The sequence below is a fragment of the Pleurodeles waltl genome, chromosome 1_1, assembly GCF_031143425.1.
Source record: "Pleurodeles waltl isolate 20211129_DDA chromosome 1_1, aPleWal1.hap1.20221129, whole genome shotgun sequence".
Taxonomy (NCBI): Eukaryota; Metazoa; Chordata; class Amphibia; order Caudata; family Salamandridae; genus Pleurodeles; species Pleurodeles waltl.
The window spans coordinates 371466135-371484399 of record NC_090436.1 but is presented as its reverse complement, the minus strand read 5'-3'; the positions used below and the strand labels follow the sequence as shown (position 1 = coordinate 371484399).

Below are 18265 nucleotides of genomic sequence, written 5' to 3'. Positions count from 1 at the left end.
TCGCCAAATTAATTAATTTAGGGTCTAATTTGATCAGGAGGCCTTTACGTCTTTCGTGAATGAAAGCGGAATTAGCATTTCCTAAAAGGCAAAAACAACGTTGAATCCACAAGGAAAGCTCCTCTGGGTCTAAAAAGGTACCCTCTAGTCTGGCCGCCTCCACCATGTCAAAGATTCTTGTTAATGGGCCAATTGCATCGAGGAGTTTGTCCTGGCAGGACGACCACGCTTTGTCCACCCCTTTGCGAGGGTCCTTACCTTGCTTAGTAAAGAAGGTTAACATCTGCTGGTCAATGGCAGGAGTAGTAGTTGCCTTGTGCGGAAGCACAGGACGTGGACATTCCGATTTCAGTTTGGCTCTAGTTTGTTTATCAAGGGGGGAGAATAACTTTTGAGCCACATAACCACTGACATGTTCAGCTGGGAACCATTCTGTAGAGTTGAGATGTAGAATGTGGGAGGGATCGAACATAGGTAAGCCTTCTGCATCCAAGAGGGGGGGAACTGAGGAAACTTTAGGTTTCTTTGGAGGGGGAGGCTTAAAAGAATCATCATCGTCTTTATCAGAGACGTAGTAGTCTGAATCAGCGTCTGGCATGTCCTCATCAGTATCTGGAGCAGAGGCTGTGGGAATAGAAGGGGGTATATTATGTTGTTTGGATTTTCTTTTAAAAGAGGGTCTGGAAGCCATATTATTATACTCCTTGGCAGGAGCCGTGGGAGGAACCGCGTCCTCTGTCATGTGTGAGTTAAACTCACTTTCCTTTTGAGTCGAACCCGAGGGGTTGACAGGCAGGCGTTGACTGCATTCCCCCGCAGTCTGGGCCGAAGATTTAGACAATAAGTTAGAAAAATTTGATTCCAAGTTTTTTGAAAGTTTTTGAATGGATGACTCCATTGCCTGCTTAACAGAAGTTTTGATAAAATTACGCAATTCATTCCTTATCTCCTCTACACTGGAAACACTGTGTTCCATTGGTGAGGTATTGGGCTCCATTATAAAGGAAAAAATATGTTATTTAACCGTAAGGGAAAGGAAATCCCAATCAAAATAGAAAAAAATATGTGTGAATAGGCAATAGGGTTAAAAAACCCAGGCAACAGGGGGTTAATGGAAGAGAAATACTGACTTGGAGCAGAAAAACTCCTCCTACCCGAGGGCGGGGCCGAGGACAAATAACACGGGGTTGCCGGAAGCTGGGGAATAGCTGAAGGCGTCAGAGAAAACAGTTAAGGTAGGGGCGGCAATGAAGCATTATTCCTCGCATCAGGGAAAAACCCGAGTGACGGTTATTTCCCAGACGCAAGGGAGCGCGTTTAGAATGTCGCGCGCAAGGCGCGCACAGAAAGGTTGTGCTTCACGGCCAGGAGCAACCGACGTTGCTACCCGGGAACCGGGAAGGATATGCGAGCGCAAAGGAAACGCGCTGGAATTAATGCGGCAACATGCCGGCAACAAAATACAATGTCGGAACACAATTGCATCAATAATTAAAGATAAACATGCTAAAATAAAGTAACGTCATGAGAGAGAATTTTTTTTTTGAACTTATCTTGACTGCAGCAGCAAGAAAAGAGGGCTGCTTGCAGTCAAGTGACATCACAATGGTATGGGGTCGTTCCTATTGGTTGTCATATTAAAATACTACTTTTTCAATCCCATTGGCTGTCTGTCTTAGCCCCATGGGATTTGTAGTTCTTCTTGACTGCTGTTGTACAAATAAAGCAAGAGAAGAAACGCATAATAGGAGCCTCCGGTCTTGTCATAAAATTTATAAATAGGCAGGTTGGGTAAAATATAGTGCATCATCACAACGCATGCACACGTCTCCCTGTCATGTTTATGCAGGTGCTCCATGGGGACACTGTAGGCAGATGCAGGGCATAAGTCCTCAATGCTCTGCTCTCTACTCCACTAACCACAGAAAGGGTTCCCTTGTGGACAGCCAATGCTCTGCTCCGTTAAACATCCACCGCTTATAGATTTGTGGGCATGATAGTAAGATGCAGCCACAGAGGTGTTAGTCCACCTGAGTAATTAAGGTCTAAATTCGAAACCGTCCTTGAAAGGTAAGGCTGCTGTGAATGCCCTTACTCCAGAAAAAATGTGTTCACGAGAGGGGGATGCTGTGGGGGATGTCTCAACATAAACTGGTGATTTTTTCACGTGTGTACGCGCATTACCACTAAAAAACATTAGCCCAACGCTGCCTATGGCTAATAACAACGATAAACAACGTGTTTATCTGGAAAAACACACTCTTTGTTTATGTCATTTAGAAAAAAGAAATACGATGTGACAGGAGAAACTCTGTTAACGAATAAAAGTTGGTTCAAAAATCGCATTCTAATGAGTATTTCAAGCACTTGTATTAACAAACCACTGTCGACAGTATTTAATCTGCGCTACTGCTGAAAATGAAATGTGCATAATTACTTCCAGCTACTGTTTCAGACCTCCTGTGCCTCCGGTTTACACGCTTCAGTGGCGTTGCTTCTGCTTTTCCTTCAACTTTGCTGGTACCGCCGAACCGGACGCGGCGCTGAAGCTGGGCGCAATGTTACAGTAAGCAAACGTCCCTTTTAGTGATAGTGCAAGATTTCTTTCCGATGGCTCTCCGCAAATGTTTCTTAGCCTTGGCCCTGACTGCCCACCTCAGTTGCGAGGGCTCGTCACTGCAAGTTTCAGCCGCCGGGAAGACATGTGTGAAGGTACGTGAGAGAACTCGTTTCTTTTTATGCAAAAACAAATCGCGCTGCTCAAGGCCACTTGAGATGAGATAACGCGCGCCGAGCTTCACGATTTAGAAATACAAGTAATGTTTATCGGAAGCTACGATTAGATTTATTGACATTCATCACGAGCCTTTCAGTTTAACACAGATTAAATTATAAAAACAGAACAGTAAAAGTTTACCAACAACATACGGCAACAAAGTACATTATGTCACGGTATTAGGGAGAGTATGCAAAAACTTTATTGGGTGATTATTTAAAGTCTTAAATTATTATCTTTTAAAATAGAAAAGGTAAAAAAGTGAGAGGTCTTGGCAGAAGATCAATCCTAAACAGCGATAAATACTTTCAAAGCAAAACAGATCAGCAACATTTCTTCACTTGTTAAAAATGTCACAGGCGGTTATAAAGAGAACAATCCTGACTAACAAAAAATAATGATAAAAAACCCTCTAAGTAATAGTGATCCGAATCAACAGGACTCAACCGGGATGGGACAGTACAATCAGCGCAATAGTCTTGCGTGTTAAAGTCGAGACAGGTGCGCGCCAGATAGGCTCAGATGAAATTGTCCATGTTCTAGTTAGTATTCTGCTTCACAGGCTAGTTTACCTGGGTAGTGGGTCTAGCCAATCTTGGTGCATTCTTCCAACAGTTTTTGTAGTTGGTAGATGTACTTACAAAATTTGGCCAGATCAGATGGCTGCTTCGAAGTAAAAACGAAATTCTTAGCTTCATTACAAGTTTTTATGCCATGAGTTATAAAAAGGGGTTTTAATCAAGTACATGGTGCGTTCAGCGTGCCGGACAGCAGTATGGCAAATGGCTGAAAGAGACAGATTGGTAGCCACAAAGCCTGCAATTCACGATCGTAGCGAGAGAATGCTATTTAGAATGCATGCCATTAATCAGGAGAGCCAAGTCTCGCTGCCATAATATGCCTCAGACAAGATTTCCCAATTGCGCACTTTAGATGTGGCTGTGGAGTCAGGGGCTGCGGGTATTTATCATAAGATAGTGTCACTCATGCTGTCACTGGTGTTCTATTCAATTTTTTCAGATCGCTTATCATGGAAAGAGTTATTATCTGCTATTTCAAAATAGTTTTAAGTGTGGCATGGGAAAGGACCAGCTTATACAGTTCTTTCTGGTCTATTTGGGGGGTTCCAAGTGCTTTAGATAGTATGAACAAGAACTCGTTTTTGAGTCAAAAAGTGTGCATAGAGCTGCCTTCAATGTATAGGGCGGAGCCATGATGATTTTGTAGTAGTCCTTTAAGAAAGCACCAATGTTGCCCCACTTCTGACTTTCTAGGCCAAGTTCCAATCTGTTCAAACAACCTCTGATATATTGCAGTGACAGAAAAACTTTCTTATAGGCTTTGACTTGTAGTTTCTAGAATGTTGTAGTAAACTGCCTGGGAAAAGCTTAATGATCACAAGTTAAAGCCGGAAAAGGGAGGCCCTGAGCATGAGACGTACTGGAATTGACGAGGGGCTTTTTAGAGTGTTTAGCTGGCAAGCACTTATGATTTTCAATTCAGCCTTAGCTTTAGGGTGAGACAAGTGGGTTTTGGATTTTCCATCTGTGGTCAGCCATACTCCTAGGTAGTTGTATAATTTTGCTGCACTGATTTTTAGGGGGTGCATATTCCAATGATAGTGCGTTTTTTTGGGACAACCTCCCCCCCCAAAAAAGTAATACTTTGCTCTTTGCTGCATTTGCCTTCATTGTATTTATTCTGTTATAGTCCTAAAGGGCTGTTTGAAGCCCAAATCTAGAATGGCACAGCAGGAAGATATCATCCGGATCTTGTAACAGCATGACTTTTAGGTCTCCGATTTTTGGTGGAATCAAATTAGCAATTTTTAAAGCCAAGAACATATCGGCCATATACAAGTTAAATAGTAGTGGGGCCAAAATGCAGCTTTATTTTAGGCCATTGATTGTAGGGATTTTCTTAGTGGTGATAGTTTGTGACAGCTTGACCCTGATCCATGTCGACGTGTATTGTGAAACTATTGCCCACAGCAGATTGTTTGAGGTGCCCCAACCTTGTAGCTTCCTCAATAAATGATTTCTATCCACTGAATCAAATGCAGCTGCGTAATTTATAAAACAAGCATAAAGAGGGGGTGACTTCTTACTGGATGCTTGGTGTATTAAGTAGGAGAGGACCACTATGTTGTCCGTGGTCGAGGAGTTTGCCCTGAAGCCTGTTTGGCATAATGGGACTATCCAGTTTGAGGTAGTTTAGGTATTAGAGCTGGGGGAAGGTTTTAGGGCTCAGTGTGGATGGGGCGTTGGGGTAGTTTAGTTATTGAGGTGGGGAAGGTTTTAGAGCTTAGGGTGGATGGGGGTGTCGGAGTAGTTTAGTTTTTAGGGGTGGGGGAGGTTTTAGGGCTCAGGGAGGGTAGGGGGTTGGAGTAGTTTTTTTATGTAAACAGGGTACAGGGTATTTGGGGGGGAGGTTTTTAGGGGTTGTGGTAATTTTGGGACTCAGGGTGGGTGGGGGGTTGGGGTAGATTTTTAAGGTTAAAGGTGGCTTGTCTGAAACAACCACAGATGCCGTTTTCGCATATGCCTTTACTAAGCATGCTTTTACAACAAAATTCATTGTAAAGGCATGCGTGTTAAAAGCATGCGGGGAAATGACACAGTCGTGGTTCTGACTGCGTTGTTAAGGCATGTGTGGTCTGGCATGTGTGGTTGTGTAATACAACCACGTTGGTGGCATTATTATCTACATATAGCTTCTTTAAGTGCAGTGTCCATTTGCTTTGATCAATCACATTAGTTCGTGGGCATTCCTGTCTCATTCTATGCTTGATATACCTCCATAAATCCACCTGGTTCTGTTTGCTCAGCAATGAGTAGATACAAAGCCACTCTTTATCTGCCTGATCACGTTTTAAGGACCAGACCTTTTGCTTATGCTGCTTAGAAGCGACCCACAACATTAATAGTAGCTCTGATTTAAGTGCATGATTTTTTGTTCTGAGGCACTATTTTTACAATCTGCGGATGTTCCGCCTACTCTCTGTTATAAAGTGTGTCCGTGGGCAACCTGCAGGGCACCTCAACGGGAGAGATATGAGTCCTAAGCTCTGAAGAAGATCCTTCATGATCTTTGGCCAACTACTCTGAAGATGTTCACCTTTCTGCGACATAAGAAAGGAGCCCCTGGTGACTATCCACACTTTAAATTTTTCCAGCGGGATTGTGCCCCATTTTTTTCGCTGTATTAGTTGTAGGTTTTCATTACCTTTTGAGGTCCCCAGTGTTGCATGATTGTCAAGGCAAGTCAAGTACATATTCAGTAGTGTGCATAGAGGTATGTGGTAGCTTGCTTCTGTATAGGGAATTACAAAAGTCCTCAGGCGATTAATAATTTCTCCGAGATACAAATGTTATTGAGAATGCTTTTCCCCTGAAAAGTTTTTAAGAACCTTAGCAATGCCAAGTTTTTCCTAATGTGTGCTGAATGGACTTGAGATCATATTTATTAAACAGGCATTGTAGCTGCTTGGATAATGAACATACAGAGTTGGAATCATCCTCAATCGTCCCCAGGTGCCTGAGATTAAAATCACCACAAATTATGATATAGTAACTGGCGTGATCGCATAACACTTCATCTAAAGTTTCAGTTAGTCGAAGCATCCTTTCTGCTCTCCCAGAGCTGAAACAATTAAAATAGAGATTGATTAATAAGATCTTTATTTTTATTCTTATGCCTTACAGCGTAATTTTATCAAAGGCAACTCTTCCCGATTGGATCCTTAGAGCTCGAATACACATTTTGCTGTGTGTTAAATTTAATTGAGAATGCCCAGCACCCTTAAGAATGCTGCAAGTACAAGCTTGTAGTCTTGTTGATTCACTTTGTGTTTTTAGCGGTAACTGGTATTTGGGGGTCCTTGTTTTTGCAATCTCTAAACCCCATTCCTCCAGGGTTGGCTTGCAAGTGAGAATTACTTCAACCAGAGCAGAGCTTTTTAATGTCAATATTGTTGATTCTCTACTTATTCTATGTTCTGGAAGTATTTTGAATGCAACACTCAAGATGTCTTCCGATTTTATATGGGACAGCTTTGGGAGTGCCTTAAAGAGCCATAATAAATTGCAGCAGTTCAGGACATCATGACTGGTTTGGTATTGTGGAGTGACCACCAATTCGGCAAGCACTGGATCACTTGTGAGTTTACATGGCCAGTGCACAGTAGTGGCATAGGTGTCTTTCAGTTGTTCAGGTTTAGACTGCACTGTCCTGCTTTGGTGGACTCCCTTGGTTATTGCCCTGACAGATATATTTGATTGTCTCCTGTACGTTAGCTGATTGGATGCTTGACTTAAGGAAGGCTGGCTTGTGAAGTATCTGGATGATTTCATAGCAGAGGGTGTGTTGCTAATGTGTGGAGCCATGATTGTGTGGAGCCCAGAAGCACACTACTCTGTTGGGGTACAGCAGCAGTTCACTCCAGGCTCATGGTCTTTATCAGTGCTCGGGAGATCATGGTTTCTGTGCATCAAGACATTTCCTGGCATTCTGAGATCTTCAAACAAAACTTCCTTTCCCTAAAAATTAAATATACATTAGTTAAAGTGCAGTTCACCGGCCTTTATTCTTTGGAATACTGAATTTGCAGTTGTTCGTTTGTTACTTTATTTGTTACCTTTTTAATCTCTTTTTAGCTCTCTTTGATAGTGCCCTTGACCATTGGGACTCCGCATTGTAAATTTTCTCATTTGTATTACTGCCATGTATAGGCTGAGCCTCCAATGTGGATTTAGATTCCAAGGGGAGTTGTTGGCCAGTAACAGGGGCCTCAAAGTGGGCTTCCACCCTTGGAGCTGTATGGTGGTTGAATGTTATTTCCTGTTGAGGGGAAGTCTTTGAAGGCATAGTTGGCTTTAAGCATGCCAAACTGTCCATGTTGCTTTAGCATTTGCTGTGTGCTCTGAATGCAAATTTGCCAGTGCTGGTGGTGCAATTTCAGATTCAGGTGGTTGCCGCCCAATGTTAGATGTAGTCTGAAAGGCTAATTTCCAAACCAAGATCATTGAAGTCAAAACGTCTGGAAGAGTAGATAATTTATCAATAATTGAAAGGAAAGCGCATATAGTTGGCCCGTTACTAGGTGTACAGGATCTAGTGTTAGGCCCTCTTTATTCCAGGGCAGTAAGTTTGGCCTTCATCTTAGTATTCAAGTTAGCTAAGGCTTGTATGAGATCCAAATGCACATCTAACTTGCCCGACTGCCAAGTGAGGGCATTTATAGTGGTGACCAGGGATGCGTTAATCAATGCCAATAAATAGCTTTTTCGTATTCCGGTTGGGAAGCAGGTTGCGAGTCCTCTGCTGGCTAATTAAGCGGCCTTTTCGGCTAGAATCGTGGGAAGAATGCATCTGGGAATGTCCCTGCAAAAAGTTTGTGTTTTGGGCCCCGCTAGAATCCACATCGCTGCAATTGACTGCAATATATGGATTTCTGGAGTGCAAGCTGAGAGTCCCTCATACTCCCCTAGGGACCCAAACAGATCATCTATGCCGCCTGATGCTGGCTTTCCTGCTCTGGAATCCCGCCCAAGGGTACTGCATCCTTGTTGTGTTAATTTGTTAGGCTGGTCAAATAAGTCAGTAGCGGTAGTAGGAGCAACAAATAATCAGGGGTGGCTCCTTTGCAATGGCGAGGGAGTGTTGCCCCCTTGACTGAGCCAGCAGCAGAACAATAAAATGATAGTTCACTATCATTTTATTTTTCTGTGAAGGTAGAAGTGGGCTGGGCCATGGGAGATGGGAGGGTGGAGGAGGAGAGAGTGCACCTAAGTGCACATGCGCACTTAGGTTTCTCCAGCCCAGTTGTGTTGAACAGCCAGGCTGGAGAAACTGCACAGACCCCTCAGTTGTATCTGAGCAGCAGTCCAAGCTGCTCAGACCAATCCTGACAGTGCTTCCATGCTAGGTTTAGCATGAAAGCAGTGGCAGGATGGCAGGAGAGGCTGCGCTGGTGTCGAGGGAAGAGGAGCAACGAGTGAGGCGACAGGAGACTGTGGCATTGTGGTAAAGGGAAGTTTAACTTCTTCTTCTTATTTTATTATTTTTACACCCCCCCCCTTTGCTCCTGCAACTGAAGCGGAATGAGGGGGGAAAGGACTGGGACTGCCAGTTGGGTTGATAAGATCCATGCCCTTCTCCAACTGTTCCTTAAAGTTATGGGCAAGGTCCCCTGCAAAATCTGCTACCATGCTGTCTGACGGTCTTTTTGATGATATTTCAATAATTGAGGTTTCCTCCTGCTGTATAGCTCCATTATTTCTTTGCTCCCACAGTATAACTAATGATGGATTAATGGCTTTTGTAGTGCTTGAAATAGCTGTGTAACCATTTGGAGACTGCTGCGCTATGGGGTCCGATTTGTTGGGTGAGTGGAATGCATTTGTCTTTTTCATGAAAAAGTCCAGTATTGATGCTGGTGTTAGTGTAGCATATATTAAATTCCCTCTCCTCCCTCTGGCATTGGGCTTTTTGCCAAGAACCATTGCACGTGGCCCTGCTATGCTGTCCTCTGCTACACAAAAGGCATACTTTGCCACCCCTGGATTTGAGTGCTTATGACGCTTGCAGTCATGGAGCTGTGAGTTGAGCAGTAAGTTGTTTGAGGTGCTAGTAGCTCAGATCGTGAGCCCACTAGTCTGCCATTGTCATTGCCTTTGGGGCAATCATGGGCCTTGTCTCAGCACAATGTCGTCTCCTTCTTACCATTATGCTTGTACGCCGGTGAAAGGACAGTAAGTAATATATCCTCCACTCATCTCAGTATGTAGTTAAAATGTTTGGTGTGTTTGATGAGTGTATTAGCCTCCTTGCTTTTTCATCCTGGGTCCTAAATGGCCCTTGTAACAGCCCGGGTGCCTTGGTGACACCAGAAGAAGGGTTTACTGCACACATCCAAGAGTGAGTGTGAGTATTATTACGCAAAAAACAGGCCCCTCCTGTTTGCTAATGCAGTGCAATGCAGTATCAGCCAAACAAATTCTAGTCATCATGGAGGGCACTCCTCTTGCCTTCCCGGGCTTCCTTAATAGTTATAATGGAGGTGTTTGAGAAGTTTCAGAGGTTTGTCTCATTTTAAAACTCAGAGGAAAGAAGCACAATTCCTCTTTCCTGCAGCCTTGTAGTCCCATTTGCCCCATGGTTACCGCCACTGCTCTCCTTCGGTGTCCCTTGCTCCCCCTTTGCATGTCAGCTTGGCAAGGCTTAAAGTGTCCTGACTCTGCTCATTGCGGAAGTGCGATGAGGCTATGCGGCTTTTTATAGATGAGCCGAGGTTGCAAGATGCTGCTGTGAGTGGAGGGGGCCTCTCCCTCACAAGCCGCACTTGAACCTAGCCAGGCCGCTTTCATGAGGCCAGTCTGCCTCCTTATGCCGCAGCACCTAAAGCTGTTCTCTCACAGTTTGAGGGCCAGGCAGCGAGCTGGGGTGTCCAGGGATCGGCACCTTCTGTGGCGAGACGACAGGCGTCCTAGATGGCGGCTTGGATGGCAGAACTAGCGGCCTGGCTGAGGTAGGTGGGTGATGGGTGGTAATGAGGTGGGAGGCCTGCACTGCGAAGCACCATGAGACCGAAGCCAGATACAGGTCCGGGGGCCGAGAGCTGGGGTCGCGGATGCTGGGCACCACAAGAACAGGACCAGTTGCTGAGCTGCATCCTTTTCCTTCCTCGTTCCTCTTGCTTCATGCGCGGCTCGTGATGCAGCCGGAACACCCTAGCTTCCACACCTTGCTCCGTCCGTACAGCAGTAGTCACACCGGTACTCACTTGCAGTAGGGTATTAAGAATAGTTCTGAAAACATATTAAGGACAACTGTTCAGGATCGATGATTTAGACGTACTTAATTAGCAACAGATGAAAAATCAAGAAGTGCTCACTATGCAAGTGACCGCTTGGTCTTAGGCATAAAGAAAGAACAGCATTGCATCTCCTGCAGCTGTTCCTCATTGTCTTCTTTACAGCAATTATTTTATCCAAGATCAAGTGTTGTGGACTTACAGGGTGGTGTAGATAAAAAGCCCATATTTCTGGGGTTGCCAAGTTCCACCTTACTATATACTTAGCCATCAGCAGCACATTGCACCTTGCAGTTGCAAATAATTTTGAAGGTTCGCCAACCTGTGTATACATGGTTTTGTGACCAAAAATAAGGAGGAGAATCATTGTTGCAGTGTGCCACAAACCTCCCGGAACAGTCATACCAAAAGAGGAAGCACGTTTTTATATTCCTTGTTGGTAATAGATGCACATTGGAGAGCAAATAATTGCAAATTGCAACATGCCTGTTTCTGTAAATTTGCTTAACAAAAATGTTACACATATTTATTGTTTTGTGCAACAAAGTGCACATAATGGTGGGAAAAGCCGTAAGAAAGTGCAATGCAACCAGCACTCAAAGTTGTATTTTTATTCTGTACTTTAAAATAGAACAATGCATAAATTCAACACAAGGTAGAGTACATGTTAAATCAGATTAGAAAAACGCAGCTGAGGTGGCTGAGCGATGCCTACCACAGTGGTCTCTTTTTAACCTGCAGGTCACAGCTTCCACTGCCTGTAGCGCTGGTTAATTTGTTACTGCACATTCAGACATGATGGTGCACATTTATGAGCCCCTTGTGCTGCTGTTGCATCACGTTTTGTGGCAAAAAACACCAAATCATATTTCTGAAGCCACACAAAACCACGTCCATTTCAATGGCCTCATAAATATGTAGCAAGGCAAGGCAGCGCAAATGGCTGCGTTGCTTTACTGTGCGCCAGGGAGGCGTTCCATGGGCGTTGTGGTGGGTGTTCCGAAACAACAACGATGGACTTTGATGCATCCCCAGGTTTACAAGACTTTGTAAACCTGAGGATGCACCAAAACCTCAATAATTTGGTCAAGACATTCGAGTACATTTGCTTGCTGCTGAATTTATTTTTGAAGTAGAGGTAAAATACAAAGCCATATGCCTTAAAGTAATGACTCTCTCTTTGAAGACTGACAACTGAGAAAACAATCAAATATATGGACAGCTGCAATGGAACCTCCCTCTTACTCAAACATCATCCTTCCCACAACCTAAAGATCCAGGAAGACAACACACAGACCCAGTCAACCTCAGAGTACCTGTACTGATAGCTACATAAAGACACATAAATGTACACACATTTAGATGTACAAATATTGCCCGTACAGAATTTTTTTTGGCATATGTATCGCTGCCGATAGATGGGGGGGAAGGTGATCTTTTGATATGTGGACATCTGGGCTTTCAATACTGCCTGTGCTTTATATTATGATTTGAAAACCATTGTCCTTTCTGACCAGTGAAGTTTGTCCCAATGTTCCAATATTACAGTCTGGAAATTCTTGTTTCTCTTCTATTTCTTGTGTCTAAAGGCCATGGGCCCCTTCCTTGATGTTGGCTCTGTTGCATATTTGAATAAAGGTGAAATGTTCAGTGCAATCAACCCGAATCAATCCCATCCTGTGTGGTGATGTTATGTTTTATTGATTTGTATAGCACACTAATCACCCAAGAGAGTATACAGGTGCCCAAGGGTCCAGGAGTGCATGTAGACCTCTTGGAGGTTCAGAACTCACTCAGACTGGGTCCAGGTGGGGGCTCAAGATAGTAGGAGCCTATTCAAGATAGTGGGAGTCTGTGGCTCTGAACAGGAGGCCAGCAAACTAGCCCTTGCAGTCACTTCTGGTAGTCCTAGGTACAGGTGTAGAAGCAGGGCTCAACAGCAGGGCTGGTCTCTAAGGGTTCAAGGCAGGCTTCAGGCAGTCAATCAATCCTTCCATGTACAGCAGCAGTCTGGCAGAGTGCACAGCAGGTGATAGTAGCAGGCAGTCCACAGAGAGCCCTTCTGCAGGTCCATTTGCAAACTGAAGAGTGGGTCTGAAGGTCCTACTTTTATACATTAGTGCCCTGCTCTTAGTAGGTGGGGAAAGTTTCTGGAAATGTTCTTTGTATTTCCTTGCGTTTCCTGACTCCCCTGCCCTGGCTCCAAGCTGGCTGCAGTAACAATACACAATGTTAGGCCTAATGTGAGGCACAGGGCACAACCTATTTAAATGGAAGTGGGGCTGTGCTCAGCTCCACCCCCATCAAGCCAGTTAATGGACCATTGAGGCACACCTAATCTCACTATTGTGTGACTGTCTGCAAGGAACTCACAAAGTCTATCAGCTACACCCAGTCAAGTAACCTGAGACAGGCTGCAGGCACAAAGGGCTAAGGGAAGGAAAATGCCACTTTTCTAAAAGTGGAATCTTTAAAAACGGTAATGATAAATCCAACTTTGCCAATAAAGAGGGTTTATCATTACAATTTCATAGATACCAAACATGGCATATCTATCTCCTCTCATTTAGTAATTACAGGTTATTAATGTGATAAGGAACTCCAGTGTTATCCTAGGAGAGAGGTAGGCCTCACAGTGGTGAAAAACATATTTTCACTACCAGGGCATGTAAAACCTAAAAGTACATGTCCAACCTTTTAATTACACAGCACCCTGCCCTCTGCGCTACATACGGCCTACTTTAGGGGTGACTTATATGTAATAAAAGGGTAATTAAGGCTTGGTAAGGGGGTTTAAATGCCAAGTCAACATGGCAGGGTGAATGCATTCAGGCTGCAATGGCAGGCCTGGTACATGTTTATGCGGGTTACTTAAGTGAGTGGCACAACAAGTAATGCAGGCCCACAGGTAGCATTCGATTTAACTTTACAGGCCCTGGGTATATGGTGTACCACTCGACAAGGGGCTTACAAGTAAATTAAATGAGCCATATAGGTAAATTACAATTGTGCCATGTTTTAGGGAGAGAGCACTTTAGCACTGGCTATCTGTGGTAAAGTGCACAGAGTTCTAAGGCAAACAAAAACCTATTGAGCAAAAAGTGGACAGTGAAATGCAAAAGGTTTATGGGTGACCCTGCAGAGAGGGCCAGGTCCAACAACTAGGATACATCCTTCCTTCTAAACATGTCCCACCAAAAGGTATCCTATTGTATAAGGTATATCGCTTGACCCTAACATTTCCTCAATTTTTCCAATCTGTTTGTTTGTTAGATGATCAACTCCATCATCAGATCTCATCATGGTCCCTAAAAACCAGGATGGGCTAGACCATATTTCAGTGAGCATATTCTCCTGCTGGGTTCTTAGAATGAAAATACCTTGGAACACCTAAATATCCCATTATTTGTAGTGTTCCTGGTGTGATAAAAAAAGTTAATTGGGTGCCTAAAGAGAGGATGATCTTACAATCTTCATAATAGTCAATATTTTTCAGCCCTAAAGTGTAATGGCCATAAGTTGCCTGGCTTTCATCAGGACTGGATAAGCTACATGTCCCGAAAGAAATGTTGTTTAGAGATGTTAGTCCACCTAGCACTATTCTGTCAGGAATTAGTCTATTATCCTGTCAAACCAGGGACCCAGGACCTGAACATCGTGGTGAAATGGTGATTCTGCTTTTTGCATGCTATTTATGTTATATGTTGTGTATTTGTTCTGACAAGCAGTAGCTCTCCTACCTTGGACGTGGTATCTTGTTGTCCTTTTCTGCAAAAGCACTTACCTCACATATGAGCTTAATGCATACACCAGTCCACACGTAGCATGCGTAAAGTTTGCAGTTCTTAGGAGAAATATTTGTGCTAAGTGAGGAAAACCTATGCAACATCATCTACCCTAACTTGTTTGCTGCTGACCATATCACGTAAATCTATAAGAAGTAGTGCAGTGGTCACTCTTGTAGAACAATGACTATGATGATTAAAAGGACTTTTCCAGTGCACAATTCCACAAACTCATCATCTTCATGTAGATATATTTCCAGCACATGTAGGTGTAACTGAACTCCACCTTCTGGTGTAAGTGTGCTAACAGGCAGGGATTCAGTGAAAAGGGCAGGTAAACCAACTTTGTGGTCATCAACTGCATCTATCAACAAGCACTGGAAATGCCAATAGGTTTTGAGTATAAACGTACCCCTTCAGTCAACAGTGGCTTTAGGCAATCTTAAACAAACAATACATTATCATAAATGCACTTTTTCACTATTGTTGCATGCAGTCATCCATTCATTCACACACTAACTCATTCTTGCATTCATCCATTTACACAACCACAATAAATCATACAACAACTAAACAACATATGCAAGATAAATAACAGTAGAAAAAAGAAAACACACTGCTACCTAAACGTGGTAGGCATATTCTTGCAACTGTTTTTTTTTTAAAACAGAACACGTGTGATGGTATTAATCATAGTGTATTTTTATTTTAAGTTTCAGCATGGCTGCCACAGTTAGAACTACTTTGTTGATCAGCTTTAACTGGTAAAACAGTTACACACTATGGAAAATACCGTCCCATGATATTGATGGGTTTATATGCAGTGGCCACCATTGATGGGGCACACTGCAGATGAAATGAGCAGCAATCAAGTAACCCATTATCACTGTGTGTGGAGCTTTACTATGTTCTAAAAACAAAGATAAAAGAGAAAAGGACGAAAAAAAGAAACTGAAACAGAACCTATAAAAGAAGAAAATGGCATACTAAAGAACTGACTCACCAACCCTCATATCGAAGAACACTCATTTTCAGGTAGATATGCAAATATGATCTGGCAAATGCCGTCACTCACAGGGCAATAAAGCCAATTTTTGAAGTGGGTTGACTCTTTGCCCTATGCTGTCATGGGGTGAGGTAGAATGCACACAACACACATACAGACTAATGGCAAAAGAAAGCTGACCCAAAGATCCCCTGTAGTGTTACATATAGTATTCTAATGACTTTTGTGATTACAAGATCCTGGAAGGCAACTAAACCTATCAGGATTGTCAAAGGGGGTAATCAACACAAAAAACCTTGGCCTACTAAGGTAATCTGTGATATTCAATGTAACAAGATACATATCTGAAGGCTTTAACGTGGTGAATTAACAATTACCCCTTAAAGGCTTGTTGGCTTTAACACATGCATTCCATAATAAGTAAATCAGACCTACTGCCTTTGCTGTAGCTTTTCATAATCAACAGACATAACGTTTCCTAATGAAGCCTCTAGCCTTTATTATTGGCTTGTCACCATAACCAGCTCAGGCCTACTGTGCTGAGCACAAGATTTCCCATGTGGTAACCATCAGGTATACCGTAATAAAATTACAAATATATATACAGGTATAGTTGCTAAAGCAGAACAAAGGGCCAGATGTACGAAGCATTTTTCAAGTCGCAAACGGCGAATCGGGCCGTTTGCGACTTGAAAAATGCAATCTGAGATATACAGACCCATTTTTGCAATTCGGTAATCTATTTACCGAATCGCAAAAACCATTTGTGAGTCGCAATTAGGAAGGGGTGTTCTCTTCCTAATTGTGAGTCGCAGTCCCATGTATGATTGTTTTGTGACCGCAAATGCAGTCGCAAAACAATCGCAGTTAGCACCAGTTTCAAACTGGTGCTAACCCATTTTCAAATGGGAAGGGGCCCCCATGGGACCCCCTTCCCCTTTGTGAATGGCAGCGAAAATATTTTTTCAGAGCAGGCAGTGGTCCTAAGGACCACTGCCTGCTCTGAAAAAACGTAACTTAACTTTTTTTTTTTTTTTTTTTAAATGCATATCATTTTCCTTTAAGGAAAACGGGTTGCATTTAAAAACAAAACTGCTTTATTTAAAAGCAGCCACAGACATGGTGGTCTGCTGTCTCCAGCAGGCCACCATCCCTTTGAGGGTGGCTATTCCCAATGGGGTCGCAAATTGCGACCTACCTCATGAATATTCATGAGGTAGGTCATTTGCGACCCCATTGGGAATCTCAAACAGTGTCATTGACACTGTTGTACATAAGGTATTGCAACTCGCAAATTGCGAGTCGCTCTGACTCTCAATTTGTGAGTCGCAAAACCTGAATTTTCGTACGTGTGGCCCAAAATCCTTTCTAAGAAGACACAATAATCATAGTACAAATGTTCTATCCCCCCAGCTTGAGTGGGTCGCAAACACCAAAACCCTTGCCTACTACAGTAGCTGTAAGATCCCACATAGCACACTACTTGCCTACAGGCATAGGCACAGTCCACCCTCAAAAGACTATTGCTTTTAACACATGATTTCCACAATAAGTAAGTCAGGGCTATTGGCTTTGCCATTATTTTTCCAAACAAACAGATCAAACACAACATAACTTTTGACAATGAACAAATAAGGGCTACAACTGTTAAAATTGTCATGTCACACTAACAAACCCAGGCCTACTGAATTGTGCGCACACTGGCAACTATCAGGCATTCAGTACCAAATATCTACAAAATCACTGTTGGCAAAACAACATACAACCCCTCTGAAAAGGGCATAACAAAGATTATCACAGTGAAAATCTTCTACCCCCAGAACTTGTCATAAGGGGTGACCAGCAACAACACCCTTGTCTACTACAATAATCTGTGAGAGTTCATATGACAAAATACCTATCTACGGCCTGTAGATGTCTAATGCTGGGCACTGAGAAGTCTTCTTCATCCTTTTCTTTGCATACCCAAGGCCACAATACTCTCTCAATACTTATTTCACATGTGAAGGGTAGATGTCCACAAGAGGGGCCACAGTTTCTGGAGAAAAAAGTGGAGCAGATAGGGAAGAACTCTTTAAGTGATAGGAAACTGGTCAATAGAGGTAGAACACATTTCACATGAAGGACAAGGAACTACAATAGCTGCTGGAGTGAAGAACTGCTGAAGAACATTACAGTAGAGTCATACACTCTGACATCGAAACACCGTGAGATTGAATTGAAGTTCTTTTATAGGAGAAATGCAGAGAACACAAAGTGCTTCAAATCACAAGACTAGCTTTTCCTGTTGGAAAGACAAAAAAGTGAAAAACCATCACTGGATAACCAAAAACACTCAATAAAAGGCTTCCTCTAGCCCTTAGACTAGTCATTGAGTTATTTCTGCCAGTTGCACTCTGACATAGCAGGTTAACTCCTGGTCCACCTACCAGCAGCCAGGAGCAGTGCTGCTCCAGGACACAAAGCCATAGAGGAGACAAAACTGCTGCCGTAGTGTGAACCCTGAGGCCGATGGCAGAGACTTGTTTCAACACCCAAGGGGCTAAGGTAAGTACAGCCATTTTGTGCCCTCCATCTTTTACTGCCTGCAATCTGGAATGCACTGTGGCTTGTGGCAGTTGTGGTTTCCTCAGCTGTACTGCGGCCCCCAGCAGCGGCCACCTGGGAGGCGTCAAAGGCACAACAGTATACCCCCATCCAAAGCACCTAGTTCATCAGGAATGGCAAGAAAGACATAACAAGCTAACTTAAGAACGTTCACTGCATTAAAGGTAACAGCCTAGCAGGATAAGTTTTCCAATTAACAAAAATCTCTAATTGATCTTTGTAAATATGAGATCTCTCAATCTCTGGAAGTCCATCTACTAACGTTGGTGAAAGAGGGG

General features: G+C 43.3%; 1 protein-coding gene across 1 annotated transcript in view; it reads left to right on the top strand.

Moving 5' to 3' along the window:
- The first annotated feature begins 2499 nt into the window (after positions 1-2499).
- The window catches only part of CD180 (CD180 molecule), a 138043-nt gene continuing 122277 nt past the window's right edge, over positions 2500-18265 (top strand). Inside the window, exon 1 of the mRNA XM_069223011.1 lies at positions 2500-2712. Within this exon, the coding sequence (XP_069079112.1) occupies positions 2611-2712 (102 nt within the window). The 5' untranslated portion in view covers positions 2500-2610. The remainder of the gene's footprint in view (positions 2713-18265) is intronic.